General features: G+C 31.9%; 1 protein-coding gene across 1 annotated transcript in view; it reads right to left on the bottom strand.

Moving 5' to 3' along the window:
* Positions 1 to 17,412, bottom strand: part of LOC125072800 (lysozyme-like) — a 28,129-nt gene extending 10,717 nt beyond the window's left edge. Inside the window, exon 1 of the mRNA XM_047683495.1 lies at positions 17,199 to 17,412. Within this exon, the coding sequence (XP_047539451.1) occupies positions 17,199 to 17,328 (130 nt within the window). The 5' untranslated portion in view covers positions 17,329 to 17,412. The remainder of the gene's footprint in view (positions 1 to 17,198) is intronic.
* Between the last annotated feature and the right edge of the window lie 295 nt (positions 17,413 to 17,707).

Genomic DNA, 17,707 nt, shown 5'->3' with positions numbered 1-17,707 from the left:
GAAATATTACCCATTCCTTACATCACCAATACGCCACCAACCTCGGGAACTAAGATGTCCCTTGTGCCTATAGTTGCACTGGTTCACTCAACCTTTAAGCCGGAACACAAAAATACTGAGTACTGCTGTTTAGCGGTAGAATATCTGATTAGTGGGTGGTACCTACTCAGACGTGCTCGCACAAGGCCCTACCACCAAGTAAAGTTGCTGTACTTATACATAACTACGACATTAACCATATTAAATAATAATAATAATTTTCAAAAAAAAAAACAATTTTGGAATACTATACTATCTATAATACCTCCATAATATTAGTAAGGCATCAAGTAACGTTATCAAGTTAACTTAAAGTTTTAGTTTTATTGGTAAAGGTAGGCTGGGCTAATAGGCTTCCTGATAGTAAGTGTTCACCACTGTTTATAGCCATTGGCACCATAATAAAAATTAAACCTACATGACCCACCGACCTTGGGATTAAGATATTAGGTCCCTTGTGCCTCTTGGAACACTGACACACTCACTCTCCAAACTGAAACCGTTTTTATGATTGGTGGGTCATACTTACCCAAACGGTTTTGTGCAACGCCCCAAATAAATGCAAAGTAAGTTGTTTGTTATTCATACGATAAAGAAGAAACTAGTAAACACTAATTAAGATATTGTAAGCAATTAGCTAATTATATTTTAACATACTATATGTGTGTCTAAAAAAGCGATACAAAGACATTGTAGCGAACTGGAAATTATTAAGCTCGTCTTCGACGAACGAAAGTATATTTGTTGATATTCGACTAATTATTATCCCGTCATTCAATTACAACAGATAATTAATATTAATTAATTAATCAAGTATTATTGTCAAATTAACAATTACGTAGTGACGGAATTCTCATGTATATAAGATACGTATATGATGTAACTAATCATTGTATATATTATAATTAGTATCATTGTGTGTTTGTTTTGGGTGATTATAAGAACACGATAATCTCAAGACGTGGTGTTAAAAAATAGGTATTTTATATAGGTAGCCCATTTATTGATTAAGCTTATAATTCACGGGTGCAATGCTGATACTAAATACACTACATGTATTTTAAAGCTGTAATATCTTCTAAAATATTCATTTAAATTAAATGATGTAAAGGGTTAATTGATCTATATTAAATCAACAATGTATTTGAGGTACTTAATTATATAAGGATTAATGCTGTTTTGCTCAAAATCGTTACGAAAATAAGCCATTTGTTAACAAATAACACATAAGCGCCCATTATATGGCATATAATAACTATTCTCAATGATATTTATCTTAGTGATTTATTTACCAATACCTTATTTTTATAATTCATTAATATTAATAATTTCGTTAATCGTTATAGTAATAAATTACGCTGTAAACAATAATTGAACCTTACTAGTTCGTAAACTGACTTCCGATTATTTTTGTATAAAGAAGGTAGGACGCGCCAAAGGAGAACATTCGGTTGGTTTAATGATTCCAGGCACAACGTTACGCTGTCCGAATATTATAAATTGAAGTGAACCAATTATTGAACTGCGTTTTATTTTCATAAAACCCATAAAACCCACAAGTGTTAACACATTGTTTCTCGTAAAAAGTAAAGGATAAAAAATGGTTATATTGGGAGAGATAGACATAATATACCATCACAATATTTTTTGAAAACCTTTTTAAGGTATACAATACTGTGGTACATTATTTTGATGTATCTTGTATGGTTCAGACAGCGTTTTCAAGGTAAGCGCAAAATAATGTGTTTATTTACGACATCATTCTAGAAACCTCTAAAATTATCAGTATTTCTCTACTATATTGTGCATGTATTATACATATAAGCCTTCCTCTAGAATCAATAAATCTATTGAAAAAAACGCATCAAAATTCGTTGTATAATTTTAAAGATCAAAGCATACACAGGGCCACATCGGTAAGCGACTCGTCGTTTTATACTAAAACACCACACTATGATCAACGGGGCAGAGAGATAACACTTTGCGTTAAGATCTACTTGCGAGGTTTTGGGATGAAGTAAATGTTCACCAGAATTACTGGCATTGTGGATGACTGAATAACTCAGACCTAAGGATTTTTTTATTAGATGTGGTTATCAGTCAATGTAACATTATTTGTTTGTCTTCCAATCACGATTCAATAAACAAGATCCGCTGGCGAGTAATAATCGTCATCGTGACCAAAATCGGATGTCATGAACTTTCAAAAACATATCATATTTTTAATCCTTGGCTGACTAGGTCTAGGTCTTGGTCTAGTGACTGAATATGAGCACAGATCTAGAGATCTTAGGTTCTTAAAAATCTAATTCTAAGTAACAACCTCGGAAAGTAACCACAAATAAAAACCGTTGGTCCTGCGACGGTTTCATCTGCTTATTAGAGTGAACGATTGGACAGCGCAACGCACATACTTGTGCACGATGATATATGTCCTGTGTAGCTTCCTAGTCTCTCTTGAGATCGGGCGTCGTGGCCGAAATCATTTAGGCCGACATCATCCTTTTAAACGTAATAAATTGACCATTTTTGGATTCATACTGATATAGTAAGTAGAAAAAGGTATAATTACGATAAGATAAGCATTATTCTATTCTCTTTTATTATGCACTATTATTATTATTATGTCATATTATATATATTTTTTTACTATAGACAGTATAGACCAATATTTATTTTGTATATACGATATACCCATATACCTACATACCCATGTAGGTATATGTTTTTTTTTTAGTTTTATATATAAGTATGTACATAGATTGTTATATATTTTTAATTATTAATTACCGCCTTCATGGTTTTCTGTTTGACCTAAAGGTTGGCTGGCAGAGAATGCCTTCAGGCATTAAGTCCGCCTTTTGTCCCATTTACATTGTGGTGGTCAATAAAGTATTTTAATTAAATAAAAAAAAAACATTATATGACATTGTTTAGTACACAAAATATTAACATAAATAACATATGAACATTGAACGATGTTCTATACCCAGTTATGTTACTTAATCTGAACGCTCCTTAACCTTTCACTGTACATAAACGGCTATAATTATAAATGTCGTTTAAAAGGGAACCGTTAAACATTGATGTGTCCTTATCTTTCTAATGTCAAATCAATTATGAAAGAAAGAGATGATAAGTGTTCAAATAAACACAACACAGCGTGAGGAAACTAATAAATAATCGACGCTATTATATTTTATAATACTAAATTAATCCAGTCTTACATGATTTTATAAATAAATATATTAATACTTATTACGTTCTTCAAACAAAAATAAAAGTTGTTTTAAAAAATAGTACATTATTTTAAATCTGAATTGATAAAAAACACTCAATGCATTACAATTATAAATTATTAATAGGTTTAAGTGTCTCACGCATTCAAATTTATATTTGTGGCACACCAAAATAACTGAATTTATTACCGTCAGTTGGAATTAATTTTATTAGCTGTAAAAATTTTATTATACGACAATTAAAATAGCTTCAAATATTATCCGACAAAATAATGAATGATACCTGTATAAAAATGATTACTCACATTGTCCTAGGAACAAGTGTTGGGGTATTCCCACTTTGACCAGTTCGCGCACCAACTTACATCTCGTCTCGAATCTCTTACAACAAACTAAACTAAATATAATACAAGTCACGATTACAAAACACGCGTACCGCATGGTGAATACAAAATAATGAAATCGAACGGATCGAGTTGAAATGTCAATGTCAGCTGATATAATTACACGAGAGGGACTATTGCGTAGTTTAAAATACATTGACAGTTATCTATGAAACGCAACTTTGAGAATGTATTGTGACTGTTCGATGAATGGTTTTCCTTTCGATAATGTCTTAAATGTTTTGTTTTGCATTAGAAGGTTTGAACTGAGAAAAAACAATACAAAGTAAAATACTAAGTAAAAAATTTAAATAATTAAATAAAAAATCGTTTTGTTGTTTTTATAATAATAAATATTAAAATTCAAATATATATGTATGTTACTAAGCTTGTCATTCATAATCACCAAGTTTTTATTACTTGTTCTTGAAAAAAAAAAACAAAATACGTAAATATTTTTTTATTGACACGGACTTTGGTTTGGCAGAAATAAAAATTGTTATTAATTTAGAGTTTTAAACCAAACATTTAATATGATAGCATATTTTGTAATAAAAATGTATATTGTACAAAATTTTCCTTAGCAAGTTTCCCTGCGATCATTAACTCAATTTCCAGTAACTAGCACAAAGAAAATTACAAAATCCGCTCACTAATTACCGGAACGTAATAATTAAAATAACAATTTTTATCACGACTGTACACAGCTCGGTTTTCCCAGAGGTTGTTTTGACGATGTGCTCAGTTTTTTGTTCATTTCCATGTATAATGCAACTTCATTTCTCATTCTGTAAATATAACAACAATATACACACACATACAAATCCACGTTACACACACATAAGCACATACGCATGAACGCACGCATGAAACCGTTCACATCTCTTTACTTATGTATATTATTACTTTAATTTGTAATGCAGTATAAATATTACCCATTCTATACTTATTTTGGCTTTATTTGCGAGTACAATTAGAATTCATGAATATAAGAAGTTTTTTATACAAGCTGCTGTATTTTTCCGTTTTTTTTTTGTTTTTTTTATCGATTGCATTAATATACTCTTTAAGTCTGTCTCGGTGGTTTAGTAATCTCGAGGTCCTAGGTTCAAAAGCCAAGTCGGGCGGATAAATAGTTATTAGATGTTTCTATCGAAAAAATCTCAATAATAGCCCGCAGGTTGAAAGTTGGAAGTATGTACATTGCCGTTTCTCGGAAAGCTGGTAAAGCCGTCGTTCTTGCGTCTGAACTGTTCCCGGTGAGACCGGCCTATAGGATTATGAGAGTGAGGAAATAAAGAGTGCATCTGTGTTCGCGAACACTTGTACAATATGCTAAATTTAAATTTTGAACATCGCGTTAAAATTCAAAGTTTCATCCACACCTAGATGTACGAAAATTCTCAACAGTGCGATTTTTAATGCATATTTCGTCTCACACAACCACTCTATGGAACCAGTTTTGGGCGGTTTTTGTGAACAAATGCGACTTGGGAATCTTCAAGAAAACAGCTTACACATTTCTTAAAAGCCGGCACCACCTGCCAGCCCAGTTGCATAAGTCCATGGGCGGTGGTAGTCACTTTGCATCAGGCGATGAGCTGATTCTTGCTCGTTTGCCATCTATATCATAAAAATATGTCTTGCGTAGTTGGCTGGTCTACCTTAAGATTTGCCACAGTGGCCGAATTTCGAGATTGTTCTAAAGAATAGTACATCTAACAGTTACACTGATACCACTGAAAAAAAAATGAGACATATTCTCCCGATTATTATTGATACTAATTTATAATGTCAAAATTACGTAAAAGATAGATTTTTTTTTTAAATTATATTATTAATTTGCAAACCAGTAAAAAGTAGTGTCAACGAACTCATCAACGATAACTCATATCGCGCTAACTCATATCGCGCTACGCGCCGTGCAAGCAAGACGTGTATTTTTGTGTTCTTTCTTTGATTGTTATTCTTAAAGTGAAGTTAAAATTTAAAAAAGTCAATATACAGTTTTTCTACGTCTATAGACTACAACTACAGACATATACTACGAAATGTACAGTGATTTAAGTGTTTAAAGACAAAAAAAATCACATCGAAAGATACTAATATTAGTTTAATGTAGTGCTCGGTTTTTAAGTATAAAGAACATTTTTTGTGTCTACCCGTTACAAAAAAAGTAAATATCATCTTGCGGTCAACATTTTCAACCAAAACGTCTAATGATACCATAGCTCAGCCGGCACCGCTCGGTATTACGAAGGCGAAGATCACGGTTCAATCCCCAAGACAAGTTGACTTTTTCAATTTTATAATAATATTAGAATTATAAATTTTGATTATAAAATAGCTTTGAAGAGACCACATAGTACTGAAACTCTTCTAAAATATAAAAATGTCAACGATCCAGTGGAACTGTTGCAATGAAGCGAAAGAGGACGAAGAGTATGTGTGTTGTGTAAATTGCAAGAATAGATACCATCGTGCATGCTTACAATCGACCACGCAGTCCGGCATAGACATTAATTTAGACCACGCTATTGACTGGAAGTGTCCGTCTTTTATGCCAAAAAGGCCGAAAGGTAATAACGAGAACACACCAGTTCGTATCAGCGATCATAATGTGACTAAAAGATCGAATAAAAGGGTCGCTGTTTCTTCACCAGACCAATCGAGCTACATCCTCCATGATGATTTACGGGAAATGGTCAGTAAAATTGTTAAAGCGGAAATAAAAGATATGCTATCAGAGATAACCACATCCATCAAAAGTGTATTATATAGTGAATTGAAGGTGTTGAGGGAAGAAATTACAGATATAAAAACATCTGTGACTTTTGTAAGCAAGCAGTATGATGAATTTATGAAGGAGCATCGTGCTAACGTAACGGCTTTAAAGAATCTCAGTGAACAAAACAACAAGTTAGAATCAACAATTGATATCCTAAAAGCACGAATAAATGATCTTGAACAACGATCAAGATCTAACAACTTAGAATTGCAATGTGTACCTGAATCAAAAAGCGAAAACCTGGTCAAAATCTTACAGCAGTTAGGTAGCGTTATAGGAGTTAACATAACAGAAGACAAAATAATGAACATTACAAGAGTTGCTAAAGTTAATCGTCACAGTACTCGACCGAGATCTATTATAGTACAATTTAATACTTGTTTAACTAGAGACAATGTTCTGGCGGCAGTCATAAAATACAATAAATCAAATTCTAGAAATAAGCTGAATACATCGGATATAGGCGTTGGGGGAGAGAAAAAACCAATCTATATCATGGAACACCTGTCACCAGAAAATAAGGCTTTGCATGCTGCGACGAGACTAAAAGCTAAAGAATTAGGTTATAAATACACGTGGGTTCGAAATGGTCGTATACTTATTCGCAAGGACGATAACTCTGATTACAAAGTGGTAAAAAATATGCAATTTTTAAGCAAATTAAGTTAGTGTGTAAGGTAAAATTCATGTATTGGTATCATATTACTTAAAATATATGTCTATTAAGATTTTTTATCAGAATGTTCGTGGAGTTAGAACTAAAACTCATGATGTTTATCGTAACGTAGTAATCAATGATTACGATGTAATTATTTTAACTGAAACTTGGTTAAACAGCTTAATTTCGAACGGTGAATTGTTTGATAATCGTTACAACGTTTACAGAAGAGACAGACAAACTGCAAAGTTAAGCTCTAAGACAGATGGCGGGGGAGTACTAATTGCCGTGAAAAAAAATATCCTGTCGTACAGAGTTAGTGACTGGGAAAGCGATTGTGAAGATTTGTGGGTGGTTTTGGATGTACCTAAAATGAATAGTATATGTCATATAGCCTTATGTGGAATATATCTTCCACCACCTGTATGTAGGGATTTGTTGGATCACTTTCTAAATAATTGTAATAGAGTTTCCGAACAACATAATATGTTAACCTGTATTATAGGCGATTTTAATTTAAGCTGTATTTCGTGGAATGTAGATCTAAACGCTTTAAACTGCATAATCCCTCCAATCGTACAAAGTTTGCTGGATTTTATCTCTGAAAATGGACTGCGTCAATGTAACGCTATTCTTAATAATAGGCAAAAAATTCTTGATCTTGTGCTTGTAGATTTGCCAGATTGTTCCGTTAGTTGTTCTAATAATACCATTAGTAAAGTTGATCAACTTCATCCCCCCCTTGAAATAATTATACCAAACGTCAGACTGGACAGACTGTGTGTGAATACATCTCAGAAGCGATTTAATTTTTATAAGGCTGATTATGACTCGATTGAAAATTATTTGAAAGGAATTGACTGGCACCAATTATTACATGTGGATGTTGATATAAATGAAATGGTTAAAAAATTTTACGAGACAATACAGACTGCTATCATAAGTTACGTTCCATTACACAAAATTAGAAGTACCAGATACCCTTCTTGGATGAATAAAAACATAGAAAAACGAATAAAAGAAAAATGTAAGGTTCTAAAACGGTTTAAAAAATATAATAATCCAATAGATGAAATAGAGTTAAGATTACTTAGTGATCGCTGTGACAAAATTACACGTGATGCCTACAATAAACATAATATTAACATTGAAAAGCAAATTCAGAAAAACCCGAAAGCATTTTGGACATTCCTAAAGAATAAGCGTAATAATTCTAATTCATATCCAACTACTATGAGTAATGGACTTATAACATCTACTAAAGGGGCCGAAATATGTAACATGTTCTCATCTTATTTTGCCTCGGTATATAATAATACTGATGACAGCTGCAAATTAGATTCCACCTTCTATTTACGTAACATTCTTAATTTAGGTTGTAGTGAAAGCCTAACAACAATAGAAATAAGTCAGTATAATATTTTACAAAAATTAAAATACCTAGATACCACAAAAGGACCGGGACCGGATAATATACCATCGATATTTATAAAAAGATGTGCAAATTTCTTAAGTCTACCACTATACATAATATATAATGCCTCACTACGTACTGGGATTTTTCCAACTATATGGAAACAAGCAAAAGTTGTACCAATATTCAAAAATGGAGATGAAAAAGATATACGTAACTATAGGCCTATATCTATTCTTTCAATTTTCCCAAAAATCTTTGAATCTTTAGTTTGCCCATTAATTCAATCACATTTCAATCAATTCATCTCCGAACACCAACACGGTTTTTCACCAGGCAGATCTACCGCCACTAACCTAATGAATTTTACTTCATCATTATCAGAAGCTATTGACTCTCAGAGGCAAGTAGACACTATTTACACCGATTTTAAGAAGGCATTTGACAAGGTACCACATAGAATTCTAGCTGATAAGTTGTTTTTATATGGATATGCAGGATCAGTGCTGCACTGGATTTCATCGTACTTGAGCGACCGATCTTTTTGTGTTGTTGTAAATGGTTTTTGCTCCTCATCAAATATGATCACCTCAGGTATCCCTCAAGGATCACATATTGGTCCAATTTTGTTTAATATTTTTATCAACGACATTGTATTCTGTTTTGAAAACTCCACGCCATACTTATATGCCGATGATTTAAAAATCACTCGAACAATATTTTCACCGAGTGATGCGATTTTACTTCAGAGTGATTTGAATAACCTTATAAACTGGTGTGAATCTAATGGCATGCAGCTCAATCATGAGAAATGCGTACACATCAAGTTTACTCGTAAGATTAACATCATATCAACACAATATAACATGCAAGGTACTACACTTAAAGAGGTTGATCTTATAAGAGATTTGGGCGTTATATTAGATAAAAAATTAACTTTTACTAATCATTTGGATAATGTAATACAAAAAGCTTTAAAAATGTTAGGATTTATCATAAGACAAGGTCGAAATTTTAAAGAAGCTAAAACAAAAATAACGCTTTACAATAGTCTTGTTCGTAGTCACCTGGAGTATTGCAGCGTTGTCTGGCGTCCACATTATGCTGCCCATTACTTAAGACTGGAGCGCGTTCAAAAACGCTTTTTATGGCATTTATCATATTCCGGTAAAATTCATAAAACGATAACCTCATATCAGGATAGATTAAACTATTTTAAAATGATGAGCCTTGACAAAAGAAGAGACTTACTCGATCTTTTGTTCTTATACAAACTATTAAGAAATCATTTGGACTGCCCTAGTTTACTCAGTAAAATAAATTTCAGAGTGCCTAACAGATATCCGAGACACATTATTACTCCTCTTGTGCCTCCACGCACCAGAACAGTTTTCGGCGCCAATTCTAGCCTTCCCCGTTTATGCAAACTCTATAATGGTTTGAGTCATTTAATTGATATTAACTTAAATTCGCCTAATACCTTTCGGAAGTTAATTATAAACAACCTAATCAGCCAATTACAATGAATTTAGTTGTGTCAATTGAATTATTTTAGTCGTTTAATTTTTTGCAATGTTTTAGTCTGTATTTTAAGTATTCTCGTTTTGAATGTTTTTAATTATTATTTATTAATGTCACTTTGTATTTTCAATTGATTAATCTTATATTATATAACTTTTATCATAACTGTTTTGCATCAGAAACCGCATTATGATTGTATCCATTTTTAGAATATTTATGAACTTATTTTAACTTTATTTATAATTTAATATATAATGTAAATTGCTATTCATTATTTTTAGATTTATATTTATCAAACAATACTTAAAAGAAAGAATTATGTATGCATGCAGTGTTTGCTTTTAACTGATTTTACACAGTTTATGCATGTTTTTAATTTTATATGTAACGTTATTTAAATATACATTTGTGTAAAAATCGCTAGCGAACCTATAAATAAATAAATAAATAAATAAATAAATAAATAAATAAATAAATAAATAAACGACTTTAATTTTCCTAATGAATTTACCGTCTCAAGCAGTTTAATCGAGACAGCTAAGTAAAACTCTAAGTTCGTCAACATAATTGATAGAATGATACTTTGATTTAAGACAAGTTAAATCAGATCAGCTACGCCCAGTATTAGTAGCTTTATGCGTCAACCAATATGAAGTTATAAGGCATTTTTGCTTGTTGACTTCCAGGCAAGATATGTAACATACATATATAATTGTGTTAAACTAACATGATTGTATTTTTTGATGTTGAAAAAAGTAACTACTGAGTTTCTTGCCGGTTCTTCTCGGTAAATTCTACATTTCGAACCCCGGTTGTAGCTTTACTTAATATAGCTTGTTAAATGAAGATTGAAAAATGCTTGTAAAAGCCTACTTGAATAAAGTATATTTTGATTTTGCATTGAAATATAAAGTTAATTTATATTATACTTTTTTTTTAAATTTGGTCACTTTAATAAAAATAATTATGAAACTGAAACATATCGTGGTTGTAACTCGAAACGACGAACACTCTCATAGTGTTGCACAACAAAATTGCTCAAATAATTTTCGATTTTCCCGACATATTTTTTAGTTTCAAAAGGTGACATTATATAAAGCACTTTACAGCACTACACAACAAAAGCGTTTAGTATTGGTACATAAAATTTATTTTTGTAAATTACATTACAGTTAGACGGACAAAACATATTTTATGTAAGTGCCTTTGCGAAACTCAACGATATTGGGCAAATAAACGTAAACCGCTTTTAGTTTTGATTCATCAAGAATTAAATTCCTTTCCTATACATCGTAGTAATTTACTTGATATGTTCTCTCTGCAGACGTGGGTAAGTAATGTGAATGTTTCCAAGTTTATTAAAAGCGATATTTCGACAGTTCACGAGGCTAAAAAGAAATACAGCACACAGCAATTAAAATCTTTGGTCGAACATTTTATGAGAAACACCTATACTAATTGTTACGAAATTTTTACTGATGGCTCCAAGGAAAATAACGAGTCGGGAGCTGCATTTTATGATGCACAGAATAATTGTCATATGAAACTTAAAATAGATCAAAATATTTGCATAATGGTTGTAGAATTTGTGGCTATCTTAGAAGCTTTAGCATATATTGATTCTATCGACAGTAATGAATTTGTAGTATTCACCGATTCAAAAAGTGCCCTGCAACATTTGGCTCGTTGTGCCTCGACTTATCGAGGAACACCGATAGCCTATAATATTTTAAAACAATTGTTAAAACTAAATTCAGGTGGAAAATCTGTGTATTTACAATGGATTCCATCACATGTTGGTGTTAGGGGCAATGAAACGGTTGATTACTTGGCTAAACAAGCTTGCTTCGAAGGTGAACACATATCTATAACGCCATTTTTTACGGATCTTATTTGGCATATAAAAGTTAAGTGTAATTCTATGTGGGCTGAGTATTTTGACAAGCGATCTAAGGAGAAGGGTATTTGGTACAAGACGATGCAGCCTCATCCACTAAAGATATGCTGGTTTGACAATCATAAACTTAGTCGCAGAGATGTAATAACGGCACTAAGGCTTCGCGCCGGACATATTCCAACTAATAAATTTGCCTTTCTTATAAAGAAATCGGAAACACAGAATTGCATCCCCTGCGGAGTAGTAGAGGATATTTACCACGTTTTGTTGGAATGTGTTCGGAACGAGAGTCTTAGAATGACTATAGCTACTCAATTTAATATTAATGATTTGAATATAATTGATTGTATGACTTTTTTAGCATTTCCATTAAGTGTTGAAGCTAGAGCATTGTATAAGTTAGCTAACAAGTATTTTAGGCTAAGGAAATAAATATGTAATGTTAAATAACAGAGCGACATAGTCACACATGGTGACAAAGCTCTTTAAATAAAGAAAAAAAAAAAAAAAAAAAAATAATTTTCGATTTACCCGACATATTTTTTAGTTTCAAAAGTTGACATTATATACAGCACTACACAACAAAAGCGTTTAGTATTGGTACAGAAAATTTATTTTTGTAAATTACATTACAGTTAGACGGACAAAACATATTTTATGTAAGTGCCTTTCGAATATCTTCAGTAAGTTATCTTTTTACAGATCGAGTTTTTTTTATCAGTAATCTTTAATTTAATCAGCCATGACGCAATATACTCACATCTAAAGTTACGATATATACGAAAACAACTTTACTATAGAATATATTACAAAACGTGATGTTAAAAGTCTCAGGTTCGATCCTGACCCCTAGGACATTTTTAAGCTTAATTGGAGGGGTAAATAGATATATTAGTAATTCCTTAAAAAGCGTCGTTGCTGTGATTCTTGAAAAAAAAAATCTATATTCTTGGTTTTACCACCGATAAGGTACCACCCATTCACCACGTATTTTTTTATAAATAAAAGTATCAAAGTTACTCGATATTCTATAATAGACTTTCCGAGTCTCTCTTTGAGCGTATTATTTAAATTCCCTTATTGCTGAATCAAGTCACAATCAACGAATATTGCAAAATACTCTATGGTATTGGCTCTGTTGCCAAAATATACTTAGTATTTTAAAAATACATTAAATTTTCAATTAATTATATTTGTCTTAGGCAGGTAACTGTCTCGTTTATTTATTAGTTTGATAGTTTATGAAGCTGCAGATCCCGAGGCATAAGATAAAATAGGTACAAAGAGATCAAGTCAAAATTAAGAGAAAGGTGTGTGCTACGGAGTCCTCAGGGGTAGGTTTTGGGGCCTTTGCTGTGGTACAACCTCGCGTACAACGCAGTCCTGGGCATCGCTCTCCCAGAATATATCGTTTATTATATAGAATAAATATTGGTGCTAGCATCTGAGAGAGCAAAGTCGGGTGCCGGCCACTGCAGAACTAAGATCCAAAGTTCGCAGCGAAGAGTCTATCCGCATCGTACGAGGATATCGTACGATATCCTACGAGGCAGCAACAATATTAACGTGATATGGACGCGAATTCTACTAGCAAACCCGCGTCCTCAGTCAGAACAGTGAAAGTGCGCCTCCGATTTACGCAAGTAAGAACCGATCAAGATTTTTTTAGAGTATACTTGTGTTAGATCAAACATGAAGCGACGACGATTTGTTACTACTGTGGCGCGAACCGGACCACCGCCCAGCATACACTAGAAGCGTGCCCCGCGTGAAACATGGAACGTCACATCCTGGTGTACGATATTGGACAAAACTTCTCCTTGCGAGCAACCGTGTCGTCGATTGCAAAATTTTGAATATCTATACTAATATTATCAATTCGAAAGTAACTCTGTCGGTCTGTCTATCGGTCTGTTGCTCTTGTACTCCCAAACCATTAAACCAATTTATTTTTAAATTTGGTATGAACCAAGCTTTCTCTCCAAAGAAGCATAAAGGCTAGTACATACTATTTATGTCTGACACTTGACGACCAACCCCTAAAACGCGAGTAACACCGCGGGCGCTAACTAGTCTTTTTAATTTTTACGATATTTTTTTTTTTTTATGGTATAGGGGGCAAACGAGCAGGAGGCTCATCTGATGGAAAGTGATTACCACCGCCCATGGACATCTGCAACACCAGGGGGGTTACAGGTGCGTTGCCGGCCTTTAAGAAATAAGTACGCTCTTTTCTTGAAGGTTTCCAAGTCGTATCGGTTCGGAAAAAAATAATATTTATATTTATAATATATTTTTTATAAATATATATTTATGACATTATCAAATATATATTGCGAAGTGATAGTCTATATTTTATGGTATATCGTATATATTGGCTGCATTACCGCAGAAATGAACACCATAAGAAATTAAGCTCTGGAACAACAACTACAAAAAACAAAGAGATTATATCCACAACAGTTAACTGCCTAATTTTCTTAAATAGAAACACACTTGTACATTAAAATATAAAATCTAGTTGATTAGTTTTTCTTTATAACATTCATTGTGGCTTAAATCTGTTAGAAATATATCATCATTATTAATACAATACATTTATGTATTTTTTATTTATTTTTTTGACAATTTTTATCATAAAACATGCAGTGCTAAATAAAAATATAGCTGATATTTGTGGACACGTAACAAAAATAATACTTGAGTTTAATAGCATTTTTATGGCTTCGTGTTCAGCGTAGGGCTTCTTGCACGCCCGAATCAATCTACCGCTAAACTCCATGACTTTGCTTTATATAGATTATAGTTTTTAACAGAGCAAACTAGTGTATGCAAGCATGTATATCTTTTTCAATATAATTTTATAAAGGCAAAAAGTTTAGTCTTAACCTAAACCGATTTATAATAGATGTTGATTGAAGAATTTTACAGGAAGGATAAGCTAGTCAGTAAAGTATTTATATATATATATATATATATATATATATATATGTTTTATTCGTGTTTTAGCCGATGAACATTTATGCATGGATAATATTATAAACTTGATGAAAACCCGACATCACTCGGGTAAAAAAAATAAAAGTATACAAATGAAGTTTATCCTTTATTTTTCATTTAACATATAACTTTTTCATAAACCTTGATCTATATTTTATTGTGGAATAGTGACCCGACCCGGCTTCGACACGGGCGCAATGCTAATAGACCTTTTTAAGTTATACAATACTCTAGTACATTATTTTGATCTATCTCGTAGGATTCAACCAGCGTTTACAATGGAAGCGCAAAAAAAGTGTTTTTTTACGACATCACATTAGAAACCTCTAAAATTATAAGTGTTTCTCTACTATATTAAGCATTTATTATCCATACATATAAACCTTCACATCACGCTATCTATTAAAAAAGCGCATCAAAATCTGTTGCGGACAGAGAGACAGCGGGAATCGACTTTGTTTTATACTATGTAGTAAAAAGTTTCAATCGAGTCGAACCGTACCCTTGAACGAAATTATTATTTGAAACACACTGACTGAACGCATCCGTAAACGTCAAACATGGCCGCCCGGTGAACTGTCACATTATTGAATTTTATTGATTTAATATCGAAACATCTCGATTATATGAATTTTGAAAAATTGAATAAATCATTATTTTTAACGATCTATAATAAATGTAGGTTTCGGTCGGGTCTATCGCAGACCCGCACGAAATTATTAATATAGATGTCTGCTTTTGTCTGTCACCGTGTAAGAATAATTCTTACGCCGTGACGGCCAACGACTTGGCGCCTTTCTGTTCCCTCTGCCAACGCTCTCTTCTCTGTTGCAACAATAAATAAATACATACGCGCCACGCACCCACGCGCTTGGCATGTTGGCGTATTATATGCTTCAGTGAAATGTTATTATAAAATAAAATAAAATTTTGGGGTTTTATATGAGCGTTGTACTGATGATAAATAAAATCCCTCATATGGTGTAGCATAATAACAATATTAAGATTTTTTTTATATATCTTACAATGTGTAGAAAGATGTGATTCGTTTTTGGTATTTTTTTCATATTGATGATAATAATAGTTAAACTATTAATTACTGTTGCTTGCTTATAATTAGCGAAAAATATAAATATAAGTATAAGTTAATAATTATTAAATAAATACCTATAGTTGACTAGCTGCCAATACGGACTCAGTTCGTGCGCCTTTCTTCGAGTATGAAGTATTTGCTACTTAACATATTCGAGTGTGTTCGATACCTAAGTCCACTTACTTCGTTAATTGTATAGATAATACTTTATGAGTGAACGTTATTTTTAGATAGCTGTACATTTTCTCAAAGAACCGCGTTATAAGAAATAAAAAAAAAAAATATATTTAATCGATTTTAATCGCAGAACCCAAATAAATTTAAATAAAGATGTTTTATTAGCCACATTGTAAAATATTTTAAACATTATTTACGTAAATCACGGCACTAAGCCAGATGATAATCTTTTTAAATAGGACAATAAAGGGAATGATTTTAATATAATGGATAAAGTCTATTTAGCTTAAGTCATGATTGACAGCTTGAAGAAAAAAACTAAGTATTCGGAGAGGTATTCCACGTGTAAGAAAAAAATATCTGAGGAAATATATACGACCTTAGCCAAAAAATATTTAATTTTTAAATTCGAAAAAAAAGTAACGTATACATCAGTAAAACAAATACAATAGTTTGAAAATAGAATTGTCACTTAATTCTATATGACCACGAAGTATAATTGTAATGGATTATTATTTGATACGTGATTAGTCGCTGTTTATAAATAACGTAATAACATAGCCGAGCATTGGTTCTTACCGGTAAAATATCAAGTAAGTGTTCCATATTCAAGTTTTATACATATATAAATACAAATTAATTTTATACACTGTACATCTAAAATAGATCTTATTGCGCGACAATAAAGTTTACAAAATTGAAGCAATTTAATCGCTTGTTTTCCTCAAACATTTGCTCAAAGGTGTCATTTTCGTATATAGGTATAAATCGCAGGAAAAAAATTATAAGCGAAACTAAAATATCAACAAAAAAAGATTTACTTACATAAATTGTACGTCCCAGTATGCCTATTGATTCGTTATGGGTTTTTTATATGGATTATGAATTAATTTAGACACACACTATGTTATATTACTAACATTAATTTTATGTAGTCAAACACATAAAAATATAAATTAAACATATAAAAAACGTAATCAAATACTTACAATTACCCAAAAACGTCTTTTCGATTAATTTCGTTTTTATTAATTCGGTAGCCAGTCTGCATCTTGTGAATTTCTTCGTCTCACTTCCAACAATAAAAATTACGAATAAAATGTACGAAAATAACTTCATATTTTTAAATACTATTTCTCGCACAAGTGGAAACGTCTATGGAGTAACATATTGTATGTGGCTTAGGTTAGGATTTAATCAGAGGTGATAAAGTAGTACTATAAATACTCAAATAGCTCACCAGTACATATGCACGGTGACGTTTATCACGCTATTGTCTATCACGTTTCTTCGCTTAAATTAAAATTTTCATTCAAAGAATAAATAATATTTTTAAATTAAGATAATTATATACTTACGTTTATTTGATACTCTTAAGTCTATCACTAGTTCGGAAAGAAACTCCTCAGACTCACAGAAAGAGAAAGAAGAGTAGCGAGATTTTTTTTCAACAATATATATTTTTTTAATTTAATATATTTTTTTAGTATAATATTTG

This window comes from Vanessa atalanta, chromosome 22 (genome assembly GCF_905147765.1).
Source record: "Vanessa atalanta chromosome 22, ilVanAtal1.2, whole genome shotgun sequence".
Classification (NCBI taxonomy): domain Eukaryota; kingdom Metazoa; phylum Arthropoda; class Insecta; order Lepidoptera; family Nymphalidae; genus Vanessa; species Vanessa atalanta.
Note: the sequence above shows the minus strand (reverse complement) of the source record. Positions and strands in the feature narration are given on the sequence as shown.